Below are 20,000 nucleotides of genomic sequence, written 5' to 3' on the forward strand. Positions count from 1 at the left end.
CACTTGATTGTGGACCTGATGAGGCACCAGTACGTCTGAAACCGTCTTGGTTACCACCTGCTGGTGCTTGTTTACCTGAATCGGTGGTTGGGGTATATGTGGAAACACTTGATTGTGGACCAGATGAGGCACCTTGACGTCTGAAACCGTCATTGTTACCACCTGCTGGTGCTTGTTTACCTGAATCGGTGGTTGGGGTATATGTGGAAACACTTGATTGTGGACCTGATGAAGCACCTTGACGTCTGAAACCGTCATTGTTTGTACCTGCTGGTGCCTATTATCGTCAAAAAATAATGACCATTAGCAATTTGTAAAAAAAACAATAATCAAATATTCAAAATTTAATTATTATATCATTATTTTATGTTTACTATTATTATTTTTTTAAAAAAAAACTTACAGTTTTACCAATATCAACGGTTGGTTTGTGATTTGAAGTGCTTGAACCTGGACCTGCTAATGTTCTTCTCATTTTCTTTTATTGTATATATATATAGAGATAAATAAATAAATAATTTAAATAAATAATTAAATTTTTGGTGATTGAAAAAAAAAAATAAAAAAATAAAAATGATTTTTTTTGGTGGTTAAAAAAAAAAAAAAAATAAAAAAAAATAAAAATAAAAATAAAATAAAAAAATTTTTTTTTTTTTTCCAAATTTATTTGAAAATTTTTTTTTGGGATGGGTCAAATGGAATGCAGTATATTCTTATAAAAAATTTCATTAGTTTGTATTGGTATTCTTACTTTTTAAAAAAACCAATTTTTTTTTTTTTTTTTTTTTTTTTTTTTTTTTTTTTGATAACTTGAAAACGATTCATTATTTTTGGAAATACATAACAAAAAAAAAAAAATAATAATAAATAAAACAAAATACTTTATATATATAAATTTGTGGTTGATTTTGTTGTTTATGATTTATATATCTCTGAACTATAATTTATTTGGACAAAAATTTAATGAAATTTCAAAATATAAAAAAAATTAAATATATAATAATATTTATTTTAAATTAATTTAAATGAAATTATTGTAAATTTCTTTTTTTGGTTTTTTCCTAGACACTAATCAAATTACCCAGTCCGCTAAAAAAAAAAAAAAAAAAAAAAAATTATAAATATTGTTAAAATTATCTTTTTTATCTTTATTTTTATTTTTTAATTTTTTATTTTTTTTAATTTTTTATTTTTTTCCGATATTTTTATTATTTTTTATAGTTGCATATTTCTTGAGGTTTATTTAAAAGTTAAAGTGAATTATCTGTGTCTATTTTTTTTATTTTAAATAATAAAGAACAAAAAAGGAAAAAAAAAAAAAAAAAAATTTAAAATTTTGAAGATCTGGCACATATGGACCATATCTGTCAAAATCGATTTTGGTTTGTTCATGAATTAATTCAATGGGAATAAAAAAAAAAAAAAAAAAAAAAAAAATTGGTTTTATTTATTATTTTTTAGTTAATAAAATTAATTTTTTATTATTTTTTTTTTATTCCCATGGTGAATTATAATTTTTTAATGTACCAAATTAATAAAGGAAGGAAAATTTCGAAATGAGTGTTTAAAAAAATTAAACAATGTTGTAATAAATTAGTCTTAAAAAAAAAAAAAAAAAAAGATTTTAAAGATAAATTTTATAATTTTTTGTTTTGTTTTTAATTTTTTCCTCAAACATATGTTTTTTATTTATTTATTTTTTTTATTTTTTTTTAATTTTTTTTAATTTTTTTTATTTTTTTTTGAATTTTTTTGAATTTTTTTGAATTTTTTTGAATTTTTTTGAATTTTTTTGAATTTTTTTTTTTTTTATTTTTATTTTTTTTTTTTATTTTTTTTATTTATAAATTTTTTTTTCCCAACAACACACCTTATTGGGTCCTCTTTTTTTATTTTTTTATTTTTTTTTATTTTTTTTATTTATTTATTACTTTAAATTGAATAATTTATTTTATTTACATACATTCACTCTATTATAATTGATCTTTTGTTGAAAAAAAAAAAAAAAAAAGATAAGATAAAATTAAATTAATTAAATTAAATAAAATTAAATAAAATAAAATAAAATTAAATAAAATTAAATAAAATAAAATAAAATTAAATAAAATAAAACAAAATAAAATAAAACAAAACAAAACAAAACAAAACAAAACAAACAAAATAAAATAAAACAAAACAAAACAAAACAAAACAAAACAAAACAAAACAAAACAAAACAAAACAAAATAACATGAATAACAACCAAAATATGAATAGAAACTACAATAACAATCAAAATAATAGTAATAATAATACTAATAATAACGGCAATAGTAACCAAAATAATATGGGTATGAATATGAATATGAATATGAATATGAATATGAATATGAACAATAATAACAATATGAATGGAATGGGTGGAGGTAATAACATGATGATGAATAATGGGATGAATAATTTTAATAATTCATCAAACTCTTTTATGTATAATAACAATAATACTAATATGAATGGCATGAATAATATGAATATGAATAATTTCAATGGTTATAATAATAATAATAATAATAATAATAATTATAACGGATCTAATAACATGAATGGTGGAAATAATAATAATAATAATAATAATATGAATAACCATAATAATAATAATATTAATAATAATAATAACTATAATAATAACAATAATAACAATAATAACAAAAAAGTTATACTCCCAAAAAATTTTACAAACCACGATGGCCCAATTCTCATTAAGGATAATAATGGTAATGATTTCTTTAATTTACATGTATTTACACATTTTGAAAAAAAAAAAAAAAAAAAATGTTTAAAATGATAAATCATTTTTACTTTCACAAAAAAAAAAAAAGAAAAAGATATGTTTGGTTTTTTTTTTTTTTTTTCTTCCTCTTTCTTTAAATGATCAACCATTTTTACTTTAACAAAAAAAAAAAAAAAAAAAGATATTTTTTTTCTTTTTTTTTTTTATTATTTTTTTTTTATTTGTTTTGAATGATTGATTTGGATACAAACTTTTGAATGAAACATTTTTTTTTTATCATTTTTTTCAAAAATAAATTTATTTATTTATTTTTGTTTCAACCCATAAATACTAATCTTTTATTATAAAATAATTTATTCACAATTTTTTTTTTTTCTACACTGACTTTGATTTTATATATCTTTAAATTGTCCCTTTTTTTTTTTTGATATCAAAAATAATAATTATTATTTTTTTTTTTTTTTTTTTTTTTTTTAATTTTTTTTTTTTTTTGTTTTAGGTAAAGTTATAGGTGAAAAAGAAAAACTTGGTAGAACTCTTTTTGTTAGAAATGTTGCATACTCCATTAAAGAAGTTGATATTCCTGCTATATTTGCAAAGATTGGTGAGATTAAAAAAACATTTTCTTTGTTAGAGTCAAGAGGTATTGCTTTTATTTCATATGTAAGGTTTTTTTTTTTTTTTTTTTTTTTTTTATTTTTTTTTATTTTTTTTATATATATCCCAGAATATATTTTTATTTACTAACCAATGTATTATTTTAATTTTCATTTACTAATCAGTATGATTTGAGAGATGCTGAAAGAGCAAAAAATGAAATACAAGGTACAACACTGGATGGTAGATCCATTGATATCCATTTTTCAATTCCAAAGGAGGAAAGTGGACTTGAGGACAATGCCGGTTTTATTCATGTCAAAAATCGTGATGTTCCTTTGAATGAGGTCAGAATTTTCTTTTCTAGCTATGGTGACATTAAGGATGTTACAGAGTTTAATCGTGATCAAGTGTGAGTAATCAAATAATAATAATAATAACAACACCACCACCAAAAGTATATTGAGTTTTTACTAATATTAGGTATATTTATATATTTATTTGTAGACTTGTTGAGTTTTATGATTTAAGAGCATGTGAAAAAGCATTGGCAGAGGCCAATGGGGTGAAATTAGGTGACCAAACATTAGATTTGGACTATTACACTCCAAAGGAAATACCAGCTATCATTGATGCATATGAGGGTAGAAAACAAAACAATAACAATAGTAACAACAGCAACAACAATAATAGAGGTGGAATGAATAATCGTAATAACTATAACCGTAGAGATAATAATAACAACAACAACAACAACAACAACAATGACGATAGTGATAATAGAAAGAGAAATAATATGGGAGGAAACTTTAATAATAACAATAGAGGAATGGATTTTAATAAAAGCGGCCCAATTAGAAATGTTTATCAAACTGATAGAAATCCAGATTACAGAAGACGTGATGATAACAATTATAATAATAGTAATAGTAATAACAACAACTCTCGTAAGTATACAGATTCAGGTGACAAAAGTTACAAAAGTGAGTGATGAATTTTGATTAAAAAAAAAAAAAATTTCTCTTCTCTCTTTAACCATTTTGAGAATTACAATTAAATGTATGTATTTTCATTACAAAATTTATTAACCATATCTTTATTTTTCAGGTAATCAAAATAACTACAGTAACAGTGTGAATAACTATAATAATAATAATAATAATAATAATAGTAACAATAATAACAATAATAATAATAATAGCCACAACAATATGAACCAAAACAGTTATTACAATGATAATAGTGGAGGTGGTATTTACAATAATATGAATAGCAATTTCAATAGTAATAATAATAATAATAATAATAATAGTGGTAGTAATAGTAATACTAATGGTGGGTGGAATAATAATAATAGTAATAGTAATAATATGAACAATATGAATATGAATAATAATATGAATAATAATATGAATAATAATATGAATAATAATATGAATAATAATATGAATAATAACATGAACAACATGAACAAAAATATGAACAACAACAACAACAATATGAACAATAACAACAACAATAACAACATGAACAATAGCAACAACATGGGCTACGGAAATAGCAATAATAGTAATTATAATTTTAACTATAATAATATATCTAATCCCTCTAATAATTTTAATAACAATAATTATAATAATTCATTCATAAACTATTCAGAGCCAAGTTTCCCTAATGATGGCGCAAGCCCAGAAATCTTGGCAAATATATCTCAACTAGCCCAAACTTTGAAAATTCCATTCCAATGGAACGCAAATAATATTAGTAGCAATGTACAAAATAAATAAGATTTCCTGTTCTCTCTCTTTCTCTCTTCAAACAATTACAACAAATTAATAAACTTTAAAAATTTTAATACACATTTTTTTTTTTTTTTTTTTTTTAATAAATAATATTTATGTTTATGTTTTTATTTTTATTTTTATTTTCCTTGTATTTGTATTTTTATTTTCCTTTGTATTTGTATTTTTGTTTTTATTATTATTATTATTATTATTATTATTATTATTATTATTATTATTATTATTATTATTATTATTATTATTATTATTTTAATTATAATTCATCTTTAATCTTTCTATCTACACTATCTTTACTATCTTTACTATCGATTGTATCTATATTTTCTTGAAGTTTTGTATATACATTGGAAAGGATTTGTTTTTCTTGAAAAGCCAAATTAAAGGCCAATTTGGAACGTGCTGAAAGTTGATTATACTCTTTTGAAAGTAAAAACTCTTTATCCTGTATGATTGTTGTTGGATAATGTCCAATCTTTAATGATACCAATCTCTTTAAATATTCCAATAACGATTCTTGCTTGTATGACATATACTTTGAAATCTTTAATAAATCCTCTGTCAATGAATCCATTGAAATCTTTAATTTTATATCTTTGGTTTCTAATAATTTATTAACTAAATAATATTTATCATCTTTAATTGGATCCTATTTTTTAAAAAGTAAATTAATTAAAGAGAAATAAAATAAAATAAAATAAAATAATTTTTTTTAAAAAAAAAAACTTACATCAAGATTAATTGTTTCTAATAATTCTTCCATTAAAACATTTACACAAGATTTATCATCAATTTGGTTGGGTAAATAACCATAGTCCACTAAAAGATCACTTCCACAATAGTGATGATCATAGCTTACAAATATTTCTTCACCTTTTTTAATATCTTTGATGGCTTTTACATCGACAGAACCCAACTCTTCATTGTAATCGATCTCAGCTGATGGTTGATTGCCATGATTGAAATAATCAACAATTGGTGGAACCACAGGTGATAATTTCATTTGTTTGCCATCGGAGCCTACACTATCTGGATCGGTGACATAAATTTTACGAGCTGTAATGGTTGAATGTGCCCACCTAAATTGATCCCAACCGATGATGGTTGATTGACCTTGACACATTTCCAAGATCACATTATCTTTGAATAGGGTTTGTGATAATTGATCGTAGAGTTTGGTTGCTACCTCTTTCTCAACCATGATATCTACAAAGGCAGGTGAACCAGCAAGGTATTCAATCTCTTTCTCGTCAAAGTACAAGGATGTATCATAGTGGGTTGGTAATGAAGTAACCCATTCCTTTAGATTAAATGTTTCTTTGGCCATACAATGTTTGTAAATAATTAAACCAACCGCTAATATATCCTCTTGTGCCATATTAAAGTGAACCATTCTTTCAAAGATATCTCTTTGTTCCACTTGAATAGTATCTACACTTAGACAACTTGTCCATTTGACTGCGAGTAACTCTGTTCCACTTTCAATCTTTGCATCGGCAAATACACCATATTCATCCTCTTTTCTATCTTTTTCCTTTAAAATCTCTTGCTCATCTTTAATTAACTTTTTTTGAACAGAGAATAAAGGGTTCTTTTTATAGAATCTCGACCATTTATTCAATCTATTAATTGATCTTTTTCGATATTCATTGATTTTATCTTTTTCACTGGTTTCATTTGATTTTGTTACTTCTCCAAATACAAATGATATCGTTATTAATAATAATAATACAACAACTAATGTATTAAGTTTCATTTTTTTATTTTTTATTTTTTTTATTTTTTTTTATTATTTTTATTTTTTTTTTGTAAAAAAAAAATTTAAAAGAATAAAATTTATAAAAAAAAAAAAAAAAAATTAAAAAAAAAAAAAATTAAATAATTTTTTGGCGCCTCTACTAAAAAAATAAATTATTTTTTTTTTTTTATTTTTTTCATTTTTTTTTTTCCAAACTGTTCTTTATCTGAGAACATATATATATAAAAATGAAGCCTAATAATATGAAACAAACAAATATTAGTCAATTTTTTGCTCCAACAAAACAACCAGAGCCAATTATAGAGGTAAAAAAAAAAAAATTGATAGTTTTTTATTTATTTTTTTTTTTATTTAAATCTAATGGGTTTTAAAATTTTTTTTTTTCATTTATTTAGGAAGGATTTGATTCATTTTTTGATGATATACCTACAGAAGAGTTAGAACCAGATTTAAATTCTATACCAATTTCCTCTTCACAGCAAACATCTACATCAAATACCTCTTCACAACAAACATCTTCAGCAAATACATCATCTTCAGCCACTACTACCACTACTACTAATACTAATTCACAAATACCGAAAGCACCAACAACACCATCAAAACTAAAGCTACCAACTTCTTTCACATCAAAATCAAATACACCAACCAAATCATTACCACCATCAAATTTTAGTTTGGTAGTCAATGAACAAGAAGAAGAAAATGAAATGAACGATAATTCAAAACCACAACAACAACAACAACAACAACAACAACAAAATTTATTTAAAAGTAATATAACCAGTAATAGTGGTGGTAGTAGTAATGATTTATTTTCTAGATTTAAAGATGAAAAACCAAAGACTACAACTACCCTTTCTACACCTTCAAAACCATTATCGCAACCACAAAGAAATAACACAAATGAAATATCAAAAAAAAGAAAAGAAATGGATTTTAATGAAGATGAATCGAATACAAATTATGATAATAATAATAATGATGTTGAGGATTTAGATGAGTTTTGTTTTGTTAATAAAAATAAACCATCATCATCATCATCATCATTAAATACCAATACTACAACTACACCAAAAGCACCAACTATAACACCAAAAACTCCAACTAAAACTCCAACAAGAAGACCAGTCGTTACATATGATGAGGATGATGACGATGATGAACAAGATGATGATGAGGATGACGACGATGATGACGATGATAAAAAATCAAAATCAACAACAACGACAGCAGTAAAGAAAAAAGGTAATGCATTTGGTAAAAAAGATAAAAAAGAGATAGAAGAGAGATATTCATTCCTTGTCAATATAAAAGATGCCAATGGTAATCCAAAGGATCATCCAGATTATGATAAGAGAACATTACATATACCAGCAAGTTGTCTATCGAAATTCTCACCATTTGAAAGACAATTTTGGGATATTAAATCAAAAAACTACGATACGGTTGTATTCTTCAAAAAGGGTAAATTCTATGAACTCTACGAGAGTGATGCTGATATCGGTCATCAACAACTTCACTTGAAACTTACTGATCGTGTCAATATGCGTATGGTTGGTGTACCAGAGATGTCCTTTAATCATTGGGCTTCAAAGTTAATTCATTTGGGTCATAAAGTGGCCAAGGTAGATCAAATGGAGACATCAATCGGCATGGCAAAGAGACAGAATGAAAAAGGTGGTCGTAATAAAAAAGATTCAATCATTCAGAGAGAGTTAACTTCAATTCTTACCGCTGGTACACTTTTGGATGAACAAATGATCACCGATCAAACTTCAACCTATCTTATGGCCATAAAAGAGAATGAATACGATAAACAGTATGGCGTTTGTTTTGTCGATGTATCAATTGGTGAATTCTATCTTTGTACCATTCAAGACGATGATAATCGTATGCAATTCGAAACGCTACTCCTTCAAATGATGCCAAAGGAAATCGTCTATGAAAAGGGCGCAACCTCTCCAAAAACCATCTCCATTATGAAGCGTGTTCTCTCCACTGTTAAACCAGTCATGAATGCTCGTCTCTCTCTAGAATATTGGGACCCAACAGACACTATGGAACGTATCACTCAGCTTTGTGGTGGTAAAACACCAGAGACCCTCTGTCAAATGAAAAATGAAGAATATCTAATGGGTGCATTGGGTGGTTGTATCAGTTATCTCATGGATATAAAGATTGGTAATAGCGTCGTTGAACAAGCTCGTTTCAAACGTTTCAATCCATTGGATATTGGAAACTCTATGATTTTGGATGGCCAATGCTTGGTGAACTTGGAGATATTCAACAATAGTACCGATGGTTCAACTGAGGGTACTCTTTTCAAGTTGATGGATCGTTGTACCACTGCCTTTGGAAAACGTATGTTTAGGCAATGGATTTGTAGGCCATTGGCAAATAAGAATGCAATTGTTGATCGTCAAAAGGCAATCGAATTCCTAAGAGATAGTCCTGAAACCCTTCAAAAAGTAACGGCTATCCTCAACAAACTACCTGATCTCGAAAGAATGATCGCAAGAATTCGTGCTCAAACTTCAAAAATCTCTGATCTCATTTCAGTTTTAAATCACTTTGATAATATACATTCAAAACTATTGGAGCTATTGGATGAAGCAGAACAAATCGAATCTATTCACCTAAGAAGTTGTCTTTTTATGGATAATCAACAAGACAACGACGATATTGATGAACAAGAAAACAGTAACAACAACAACAACATTCGTTATTCTGGTTATCCAAATCTTAAACCCTATATTGAACGTGTTAGAAAGAGTTTTACCATTGAACAAGATCGTGTGGTACCATCAAAAGGTTTGTTTTTAGAGTTTGATCAATGTTTAGGCAATATTCAATCATTGGAACAATCGTTTGCAAAACATTTAGAGGAACAAAAAGCTCATTTCAAGTGTAACAAAATCGAATATAAACATATGGGTAAAGAGATCTATCAAATAGAGATACCCGTTGCATTTACAAAAAAGCTTCCAGCAGGTTTCTCTTTAAAATCATCAAGCTCCAAAGTTAATAGATATCACAGTCCATTCGTTACAAAGAATCTCACCTCTTTGTTGGAAGAACGTGATACCTATGAGGTGTTATCAAAAGAGGTTTTGAAAAAGATTCTATCAAATTTCGCAATCTATTTCAATCATTTCCAAATTGCAATTACAAAACTCTCTCAATTGGATTGTCTGTTATCTTTATATAAAGTTAGTTTTCAATCTTCAATTCAAATGTGTCGTCCCCTATTCGTCTCTAGTGATCAACGTGGTTTCATTGATGTAAAAGATATGAGACATCCTTGTATCTATTCAAAATCTGGTGATGATTTCATTCCAAATGATATATCTTTAAATACTGAAAATAATCCTCCATCTTTAATGGTTTTAACTGGTCCTGTAAGTTTTATTAATAATTGTTAAAATTTAATTAATAACTAAAATTTAAATTTTTTTATATTTTTTTAGAATATGGGTGGTAAAAGTACATTATTACGTCAATCATGTATTTTAGTAATCATGGCACAAATGGGTTGTTATGTATCAGCATCAAGTTGCGAAATGTCAATTGTAGATAGAATTTTCACTCGTTTAGGTGCAAATGATAATATTTTAGCAGGTCAATCAACATTTATGGTTGAATTGGCAGAAACAAGCGCAGTTCTAAAGTATGCAACCAAACGATCATTGGTTATTTTGGATGAGTTGGGTAGAGGTACAAGTACATTTGATGGTTATTCAATTGCATATTCAGTTTTAAATTATTTAGCAACCAAAGTTCAATCGATGTGTATATTCGCAACTCACTATCAATCATTGGCATATGAACCAACAGTTCGTGATCTCATTTCCACAGCATATATGACTTGTCATGTTGATGAAGAGGCTAAAAAAGTTATATTCCTCTACAAATTGGCAAGTGGTGTTTGTCCAAATTCATATGGTCTTCATGTTGCTTCAATGGCTGGTTTACCAAGAGAAATCATTACAAAGGCTGAAGAAAAATCAACTCAAATGGAAAAAGACTCTGTTTTGGTCTCATTCATTCATGGTACCATATCTCGTTCGAAATTGGTTGAAAAAATAGTTCAATCATACAAACAAAAAGATTTGAACCAATTAATTCAATTATCAAATACTTTAAAAGATTTAAATTTAAATAAATAGGTATGTTTTTTTTTTTTTTTTTTTTTTTTCTAAAAAAAAAAAAAAATCAAGTAGATCAAATGTTTTTTTTTTTAATCTAGATCGATTTTTAATATGTTCACAAAAACCCAAAAAAATAAATAAATAAATTTTTAAGAAAAAAAAAAAAAACAAAAATATTTTTTGTTTTTATAAAAATAACAAAAAAAAACATTTTTTTAATCAAAAATGAAAAAACCATTTTTTTTTTTTTTTTTTTTTTTTTTTAATTCTTCTCAACATAAACAAATATAATTTAAAAATAATAGTTAAATAAATATTATTAATTTTAGTTATATTTTTTTATATCTTTAAATTTATGCTTTCCAAAAGTTTATTATTATTTTTATTATTAAAATCAAATCAATCCTATGGAGAAACACCAAAACCAAGTAATTGAGGAAAATAGATCAAAACCATTGATCAATTTAACCTTTTTTATCGATTCAAAGAGTAAATTTAAAGTTTCTAATTACACTCTATCAAAATTAATTAAAGATGAATTCGGTGGGTCAATTGCCTTTACATTGAATCCAAAGGTTGATTATGTTATAACAACATCAGCAAACTTTTTTTCAACCAAAACCACCACTTTTTTAAGTAATCAAGATCTCTCAAAAATAAAATTAATTAACGAGGATTATTTCATTTCACAACAAAAACTTGAACCAACTCAAAGAAGTAAAATTAATGATTCTTATTCAATCGGAAATAAACAAGATTCTCAAGTTGTTAATGTCTGTAAAAAAGAAAATGATGTTGTGGAAAAAGCTGATGATGATCTATTGAAAATTATCATTAACCCAAAACATATTCCATCTGTTTGTTATGGAGCTAATGAACTAAAACAACCTTATTTTCCAGAAGAATATTTAATTTTAAAATCAAATTTATTAAGTGTATGTATTTTTTTTAAAAAAATATAAAACTTTAAATCCTCTTACTATTTATTGATTTATTAATTTATTTATTTTTTTTAGAGTACAATCATTGGTAAACAAAATACAAATAAATTTTTTTATTTAGAATTACATCAAGCAATTGATAATAATTTGAAAAAGTTTTATAGAATTTTCACACAATTTGGAAGAACTGATGAAATCCAAAAATCAAATTCACAACATAGATATGTTAGCAATGATTTAAAAGAGGCTATGGCATTGTATTCATCAATTTACAGTCAAAAGATTGAAAGTGATAATGGATATATTGAGGTTAAAATGAATAGTATAACCAAAATTGGTTCAAAATTAAAGTTGGCTCAATTAAAACAACAAAAAGAGAATGATGTAAATGCAAATACTCACATCAAGGTTTACAACGAAGAAACCGGTGAAGAAGAGACTGGGCAACAATCTTTGTTTCAAAGATCCTACATTGAAACCAATGTTTCTAAACTAATGGACATTATCTATAAAGAAGCATCTAAATGTTTAATTAAAAACTTTTCTGTAGAGGTCACTGAAAATGGTATTGAAACTCAACTTGGTGCTCTTTCAATGGCTCAAATTGAAGAAGCAAAATCAATATTAAATGAAATCAATAATGTTTTAAATAAAGATGGTATTGATAATCAAGAAAATTTGGAAATGCTATCATCTAGATTCTATCAATTAGTACCATCAAAAATTAGTACAAAAAAGAATAGGGATTCATCGAAATCAGTAATCAATTCTTTTGAATCGTTGAATCAACTTTCAGAGTTGATGAATATGATGAAAGATTTAACCAATTCATTTAATTCAAACAAAACAACAAGTGAATCAAAAAATCATTTGGATATGAAATATTATGCATTGAATACCCACATTGAACATCTTCATCAAGCAAGTGCTGGCTATCAAATTTTCATTCGTAATTTCCTATCGAACCCACACCACCAAAAAGCCATTGATAATGGAGAAATCAAAATTCTCAATTGTTACAGATTGGATAAGAAATTAGAAAGTGATAATTTTCTTGATGTAGGAAATGTGCAATATTTATATCATGGTAGTAAACCACAAAATCTTGTTGGTCTATTATCAAGAGGTATTCTTCCACCAGATTATGTCAAACAAATTGGAGGTAAAAGAACTGATTTTGGATATCTTGGAAGTGGTATTTACTTTTCAGACGATGTGGTTTCCTCAACTTACACCTCACCAATTGGTGAAAAGGGTTCTAGATTTATCATAATGTCATCTGTTTCATTGGGAAAGGTTAAAGAATTTAGTAAAATTCAACCATCATTACAATGTGCACCATCAGGCCATCATAGTTGCAAAGGTTTGAAATCAACTCCAACCAACCCAACAGATTTTAAAAACAATGAATATGTAGTATTCAATCCAAATCAATCAAAATTATCTTTTTTAATTGAATATATTGAAAATTATAAAAAATAAATAAAAAGTTTAATAAATAAATGATTAATTCTATTCATTATTAAAATTATTATATGAAAAACATACAGAATATTTTTTATTATTTTAATATTATTAGTTAATTAAATGTATTGAAAAGTGAATGAATAAATGATTAATTCTATTAATTATTGCTATTATTTATAATATGACAAACACAACCACAATAATATTTAAATATTATGAAAATTTAAAAAAATAAAAAAATAAAAAACATTTAACAAATGAAGAAATGATTAATCATTCTATTATTATTATTTATAATATGACAAACACACACAGTGAATAATTTTTATTATTAAATTTATTTTATTATTTAATTTAAATATTTAATTAATTGAATATTTTTTAATTAAAGATTCTTCTTCATAATCTAAAATATTATTTGATTTGATTTGATTCTTTTGTTTATATTTATTATGGAAGTAACGTGTAGCAACGATTGCTAAATTGATGGCAACAGCGACTAAAGTTTTCCATTGAATAGAGAAAGGTGAGAGAGCTAAAATAAGAATTGTGAAAATCATAGGAGAAGCCATATAAGGTAATAACCATCTGGTGGTGATAGCTTTATAGGGACGATCATAATCTGGATTCCAAACGAATAATTTAATGTAAATTATTACTTCAAGTGTGACTACGATACTGTAGATTGACATATCCAAACTCATGATAGCTTGGAAAGGCATAAGAATGAGAATACATACGATGGCAGCATTTGTAAGGATAGCAACGAAAGGTGTTTCACGACGTGGTAATAACTTTGAGAAAACCTTTGGAAGATAACCTCTATCACTTAGACTGTATAAATTTCTAGCAGATGTACAAAGATTACATTGGAATAAACCGACAGAGGAAACCATACCACCAATACTTAACAAGATACCTAACCATTGTCCACCTACTTTTAACGCGATGATAGAGAATTGACCATCTTGCCAATTGGCATAATCTCTATCATATTGCATACCAACCAACAATGGTAACACATAACTAGTGATTGTGATAATCATTACACCAATGATACCAATTGGATAGTTTCTTTTTGGATTTTTAACCTCACCTGCCAATTGACCAGTTGCATCGAAACCACTTGTTGACCAAACCAAATTGGTCAATAGTACACCCCATTGAACACCTTTAAAATTTGAAAGACCACCATCAACTCTTAAAATCTCACCTAATTCTACATGACCAATACCCATTACTACCATAATAATGAATGGTGTCAATAGAATAACAGATAGAATGGTACTAAAAATTCCAACTTGTTCTGCACCCCAACAATTCATCAATACAATTAATATGATCACTGCAAATGCAATCAATAATCTACAATGAGTACATGTTTCCATACCACCACCCCATAAATCATTTTCATAGGGTGTACCATTAAAGCAATTTGAAAAATATTGAACAAATAATACAGGATATAAACTTAAATCAACAATTGCTGCAAACCAACTAAATAATCCTAAACTTAAACTAACATATTCTCCAAATGCTTTTTCTCCCCACTTTTTTTTTTTTTTTTTTTTTAATTTTTTATAATAGATGTAAAAATAAATTAGTAATTTTTTCATTTTTTTTTATTTTTTTATAATAGATGTAAAAATAATAATAATAGAGAGAAAAAAAAAAAAAAAAAAAAAAAATAAAAAAAAAAACTTACAACTGAACAACCACCATCTTTATTAACCATTAAACTTAACTCTGCAGTGATTAAACCATGTGGTATACACCAAAATATTGGTAATACAATATAAGTTAAAAGTACATATGCATAACTACCTGCACTAACACTACCTTCAATACCAAATGGTCCACCTGATACTAAAAAATAACCAATAGAAAGAAATGATATAAACCCTATAGTTCTTGGTGGGTGATTACTTTGTGGTTCTGATTCTCCCACTAAAATTTAAAAAATAAATAAATAAAAAAAAAATAAATAAAAAATATTAATGTTTTTATATATATATATATACATTAATATGTGTATATTATTTTCGATATATATTAACAAAAAATGATTTTATTAATTTTCTATTAATATTATTATTATTATTATTACTATTTTTCTTAATTTAATTATTATTCACTTACCTAATTTACTGTGTTCATTTTCAATTTCGACTGTCATTTCTTAATTTTCTTGTAACCAACAACAATCATATGATTAAAAATGTAATATATTCTTTCTTTAAAATTTTGTGTAACTATTTAAAAAAAGAGAAAAAAAGAAAAAGTTTATAAATATCAAAAAATTAAAAAACGTCACATACAATAAATTTTTAAAAAAAGATATTTCGCAAATAAACGAGTTTTCAATAGTGGAAAAAAAAAAATTAAAAAAAAAATAAAAAAAATAAAATTTTAAAAAAAATTAAAAATAAAAAAAATTAATAAAAATTAAAATATATTGATCAAAAATTAATTAAAATTATTTTTTTTTTACAATTGAATCTTCTTTATTATAATTTTAAAATATTAAAACAAAAAGAATTAAATAATAAAAAAAAAAAAAAAATAAAAAAAAGAATTTATTTATTAAAAAAATTAAAAAAAAAAAAAAAAAAAAAAAAAAAAAAAAAGTGGAATTTTTAAACAAAAAATAAACTAAAATTAAAGATATATATATTTGAATCTTTATTTGTAACAATTCTATTAAAAAAAAAAAAAAAAAAAAAAAACTTTTATTTACATTTATTATAAAATCAAATAGAATTAAAATATTAATAATAAAAATAAATATATAAAACTATTTTAAAATGTAATAACACTTTATAGAAATGATATTGTTTAGAATAATAAAAATTTTCAAAAAACAATAGCAATTTCATTAAATTGGGAAGAAGAAATTAAAAAAAATAAAATTAATAATCAATTACCATTTTATGAATATGTACTAGTAGAATCAAGTCATCGAATGTATTTAATTTATAAGAGTGGTACAATTGGTAATTCTCTAAGCCAATTGTAAGAAGTAATGGTATTAATTTATTTGAGCTTAAACAAATCCAGTCCAAAGGTTAATAATGATGAAAATGTTGTTTTATTTTCAGAAACACTAGTGTCGGATGCGTATCATTCCATATGTTCCTTTATGTATCATTATCAAGGAAGTCATTTGTAATGTTTGAAGTGGTTACCATTAAAAATTACAAAATAATGTTGAAGATGATATTTGGGAAACCATTGAAAAACATAATGTAAATATTTATTTAGAATTACCAATTGTGTAGAGATATCATAAGAAAATCCAAATGCAGAGAGAATACATCCAAAATATGATATATCACTTTTAAAGCAAGTTTGGAATGGTACTCAAGTTATTGAAAATTCAATCCAACATGATATATTATTTAAATAATAATAATTTTAAATTACCAGATAATATTGAAAATCTTCAATTATTTTATAACATTAAAGATTTATTTATTAAAAACTCATTTAAAAATATTTAATCTATAATAAAAAAAAGAATAAAGATATTTATTATGGAAATTCAAAATTAAATAAAAACATAATTTTATAACCCCTAACCATAATTAATTTAAAAAAACATTTTTTATAGGAGGATGTCAAATTTTTATTAATAATGAAAATAATATATATTTAAATTATATATATATATTTTATTTATTATATCTCCTGACATAAAAAGACATGTTTTTTTTTTTTTTTTTTTTTTTTTTTTTAATAAATATATATTTTTTTTTTATTTATTAATTTTAAAATTTTTTTTTATTAAAATAACTTGAATATACAATAAAAAAACAACTGAAAAAAAAAATTAACAATAAAATGTTTAAATTAAGTGATCCTTTTGATTATGAAAATGATTATAGTTACTCTCAAATAAATCCAATTTCATTTTGGGATGAAGTTGCAAAAAAATTTGTTCACTGGTATGTAATTCAGAAAAATAAAAAAAAAAATAAAAAAACAAAAAAAAAAAACAAATATTAACATATAATAATACAAAATAAAAAAAAAAAAAAAGGGATAAAATATATGATAAAGTTTATAGTGGTGATGAAATATATCCAGATTGGTTCCAAGGTGGTGAATTAAATACATGTTATAATGTTTTAGATAAACAAGTTAAAAATCCATTAAAAAGGGATAAAGATGCATTAATTTATGAATGTCTATATTTAAAGAAAACTGTAAAATTAACATACTATCAATTATATGAAAAAGTATGTGAATTTTCAAGAGTACTTTTAAATATAAATATTTCCAAAAATGATAACGTTTTAATTTATATGGCAAATACTCTAGAACCATTAATTGCAATGTTATCATGTGCTCGTATTGGCGCAACTTTTACAGTTTTATTCGAAGGTTATCCAGTTAAAAGTTTAATCGATAGAATTGAAACAATAACCCCAACATTAATAATTACATCAAATTATGGTATATTAAATGATGAATTAATAACATTTACACCAAATTTAAAAGAAGCAATTCAACAATCAGCTTTTAAACCAAATCATATTATCACTCATTTTAGAAATGATTATGAAGACATTGAATTTAAAAATATTATAGGAACTATGACAATCATACCAAATACATTAGATTGGGATAAAGAAATTCAAAAAATAAAATATAATAATCAATCACCATTTTACGAATATGTACCTGTAGAATCAAGTCATCCATTAAGTATTCATTTTACAAGTGGTACAACTGGTAATGCTAAAGCGGTTGTAAGAGGTAATGGTAGTAATTTAGTTGGATTAGTTTATAATTGGTATAGCAGTATGTCTTCTAAAAAATATGATGATTCAGTTTACTTTTCACATTCAAGTATTGGTTGGATTACATTTCATATGGGTTTAATTGGATCATTAGCACTTGGAAATACATTTGTAATGTTTGAAGGTGGTATTACAAAACCAATTCATTATGAACATTATTTATGGGCAACTATTGAAAAACATAAAATCAACACATTTTTAACATTGGCAAAAACAATAAGATACCTTATAAAGAATGATCCGGGAGCTACTAATATAAATTCAAAATATGATTCATCAAGTTTACTTTCAATTTGGATAGCAGGTGAAGTTATTGAACAATCAATTCCTGAATATATTGAAAGTAAATTAAAATGTTGTTCCGGAAATGTATATGGACAAACTGAAGGTGGTTGTATATCATTATTTAATTGTAAAAGAATATATAATAAACAGTATAATACACTAATTAATCCAACTCCATTTTTAAAACCATCAATATTTTCAGAGGATGGTATTGAATTACCGGATAATCAAGTCGGTGAAATTGTATTCAAGTTACCAATGCCACCAAGTTTTGCCACAACATTTTATAAAAATGAATTACTTTATAAAAAGATTTTCAATAAATTTCCAGGTTATTATAATAGTGGTGTTATAACATTTAAAAAAGAAATTGACTATTATGGTATTGTTTCAAGGGCAGATGATCAAATTAAAATTGGTGGCTTTAAAGTTGATTTAAATCAAATTGAAACATCAATTTTAAAACATCCATTAGTTTTAGAATGTTGTTCAATTGCTATATATCATCAAGATTTAAAAAATGTTCCAATTGGATTATTAGTTTTAAAACAACAACAACAACAACAACAACAACAACAACAACAACAACAACAACAACAACAACAACAACAACAACAACAACAACAACAACAACAACAACAACCAGATAATTCATCATCATCATTATCATTATCATTAATTGATTTAAAAAATCAAATCAATAAAATTATTAAAAATGATATGGATTTTTATTCAGAATTAACAAAAATTATAATTGTTCCTCAACTACCAAAGACAAAAAGTGGTAAAATTCCAAGATCGATAGTTTCAAAGTTTTTAAATGAACCAAATTATCAATTACATGAATCATGTGATCATGAAGTTTTTTACTTAATAAAAGAGTTATATGTAGAAAATAATTAGTATTGTTTTTTTTTTTTTAACATTTAATAATCCAAAAATTATAATAAAATTATTAAAACTTATTTTATAAACAAAATGTTCAATTATTTATATTTTCAAATTTAAGTTAATCTTTTTTTTAAAAAATGGATAGTTTTTATATGTTTTAAAATTGTTTTTTTTTTTTTTTTTTTTTATATTCACCCACCCCAAAACTAGATATTAAAATTAATTTTTTACTCTCAAATTTATTATTAAAATACATAAAAATAAAAAAGAGTGAAAATTTTGAATGGAAATAAATTAAATGTAAAAATATATTTTTACCTTTAAATCTTTCTTTATTACAATTTTAAAATAATAAAACAAGAGGAATTAAGATCAAAATAATAATATTAAAAAAAAAGAAATGGAATAAAATAAAATAAAATAAAATAAAATAAAATAAAATAAAATAAAATCATTTTTTTTTTTTTTTTTTTTTTTTTTTATATGATATTTTTTATTGTGTTCACTAAACAACACTAAGAAGAGCTAATAAAACAAA

General features: G+C 24.2%; 8 protein-coding genes across 8 annotated transcripts in view; 4 read left to right on the top strand and 4 right to left on the bottom strand.

Annotated features, from left to right (window-relative positions):
* Positions 1–475, bottom strand: part of DDB_G0268264 (hypothetical protein) — a gene marked incomplete at both ends in the record, with an annotated part of 681 nt that extends 206 nt beyond the window's left edge. The window contains 2 exons of the mRNA XM_641990.1: positions 1–277; positions 404–475. The exon at positions 1–277 is cut by the window's left edge and continues 206 nt beyond it. Of these exons, the coding sequence (XP_647082.1) occupies positions 1–277; positions 404–475 (349 nt within the window). The remainder of the gene's footprint in view (positions 278–403) is intronic.
* A 1,755-nt stretch (positions 476–2,230) lies between these two features.
* On the top strand, positions 2,231–5,154 carry DDB_G0268266 (hypothetical protein; the record flags this gene model as incomplete). The annotated part of the gene is made up of 5 exons (XM_641991.1): positions 2,231–2,753; positions 3,270–3,433; positions 3,553–3,779; positions 3,875–4,350; positions 4,475–5,154. The coding sequence occupies 5 exons, from the start codon at positions 2,231–2,233 to the stop codon at positions 5,152–5,154; spliced, it is 2,070 nt and encodes a 689-aa protein (XP_647083.1).
* Positions 5,155–5,422: 268 nt separating this feature from the next.
* Positions 5,423–6,922, bottom strand: DDB_G0267502 (hypothetical protein; the record flags this gene model as incomplete). Its single annotated transcript, XM_641992.1, has 2 exons — positions 5,423–5,815; positions 5,897–6,922. 2 exons carry the CDS (start codon positions 6,920–6,922, stop codon positions 5,423–5,425), a joined length of 1,419 nt encoding a protein of 472 aa, XP_647084.1.
* A 230-nt stretch (positions 6,923–7,152) lies between these two features.
* On the top strand, positions 7,153–11,094 carry msh6 (DNA mismatch repair protein; the record flags this gene model as incomplete). Its single annotated transcript, XM_641993.1, has 3 exons — positions 7,153–7,230; positions 7,321–10,326; positions 10,396–11,094. 3 exons carry the CDS (start codon positions 7,153–7,155, stop codon positions 11,092–11,094), a joined length of 3,783 nt encoding a protein of 1,260 aa, XP_647085.1.
* Positions 11,095–11,483: 389 nt separating this feature from the next.
* adprt4 (BRCT domain-containing protein) lies at positions 11,484–13,499 on the top strand (the record flags this gene model as incomplete). The annotated part of the gene is made up of 2 exons (XM_641994.1): positions 11,484–12,011; positions 12,093–13,499. 2 exons carry the CDS (start codon positions 11,484–11,486, stop codon positions 13,497–13,499), a joined length of 1,935 nt encoding a protein of 644 aa, XP_647086.1.
* A 347-nt stretch (positions 13,500–13,846) lies between these two features.
* Positions 13,847–15,660, bottom strand: DDB_G0267504 (hypothetical protein; the record flags this gene model as incomplete). Its single annotated transcript, XM_641995.1, has 3 exons — positions 13,847–15,034; positions 15,190–15,431; positions 15,624–15,660. The coding sequence occupies 3 exons, from the start codon at positions 15,658–15,660 to the stop codon at positions 13,847–13,849; spliced, it is 1,467 nt and encodes a 488-aa protein (XP_647087.1).
* Positions 15,661–17,324: 1,664 nt separating this feature from the next.
* aslH (hypothetical protein) lies at positions 17,325–19,474 on the top strand (the record flags this gene model as incomplete). Its single annotated transcript, XM_641996.1, has 2 exons — positions 17,325–17,428; positions 17,524–19,474. The coding sequence occupies 2 exons, from the start codon at positions 17,325–17,327 to the stop codon at positions 19,472–19,474; spliced, it is 2,055 nt and encodes a 684-aa protein (XP_647088.1).
* Positions 19,475–19,967: 493 nt separating this feature from the next.
* DDB_G0268268 (hypothetical protein) overlaps positions 19,968–20,000 on the bottom strand; it is a gene marked incomplete at both ends in the record, with an annotated part of 1,338 nt that continues 1,305 nt past the window's right edge. Inside the window, one exon of the mRNA XM_641997.1 lies at positions 19,968–20,000. This exon is cut by the window's right edge and continues 1,305 nt beyond it. Within this exon, the coding sequence (XP_647089.1) occupies positions 19,968–20,000 (33 nt within the window).

The sequence above is a fragment of the Dictyostelium discoideum genome (assembly GCF_000004695.1).
Source record: "Dictyostelium discoideum AX4 chromosome 1 chromosome, whole genome shotgun sequence".
Taxonomy (NCBI): Eukaryota; Evosea; class Eumycetozoa; order Dictyosteliales; family Dictyosteliaceae; genus Dictyostelium; species Dictyostelium discoideum.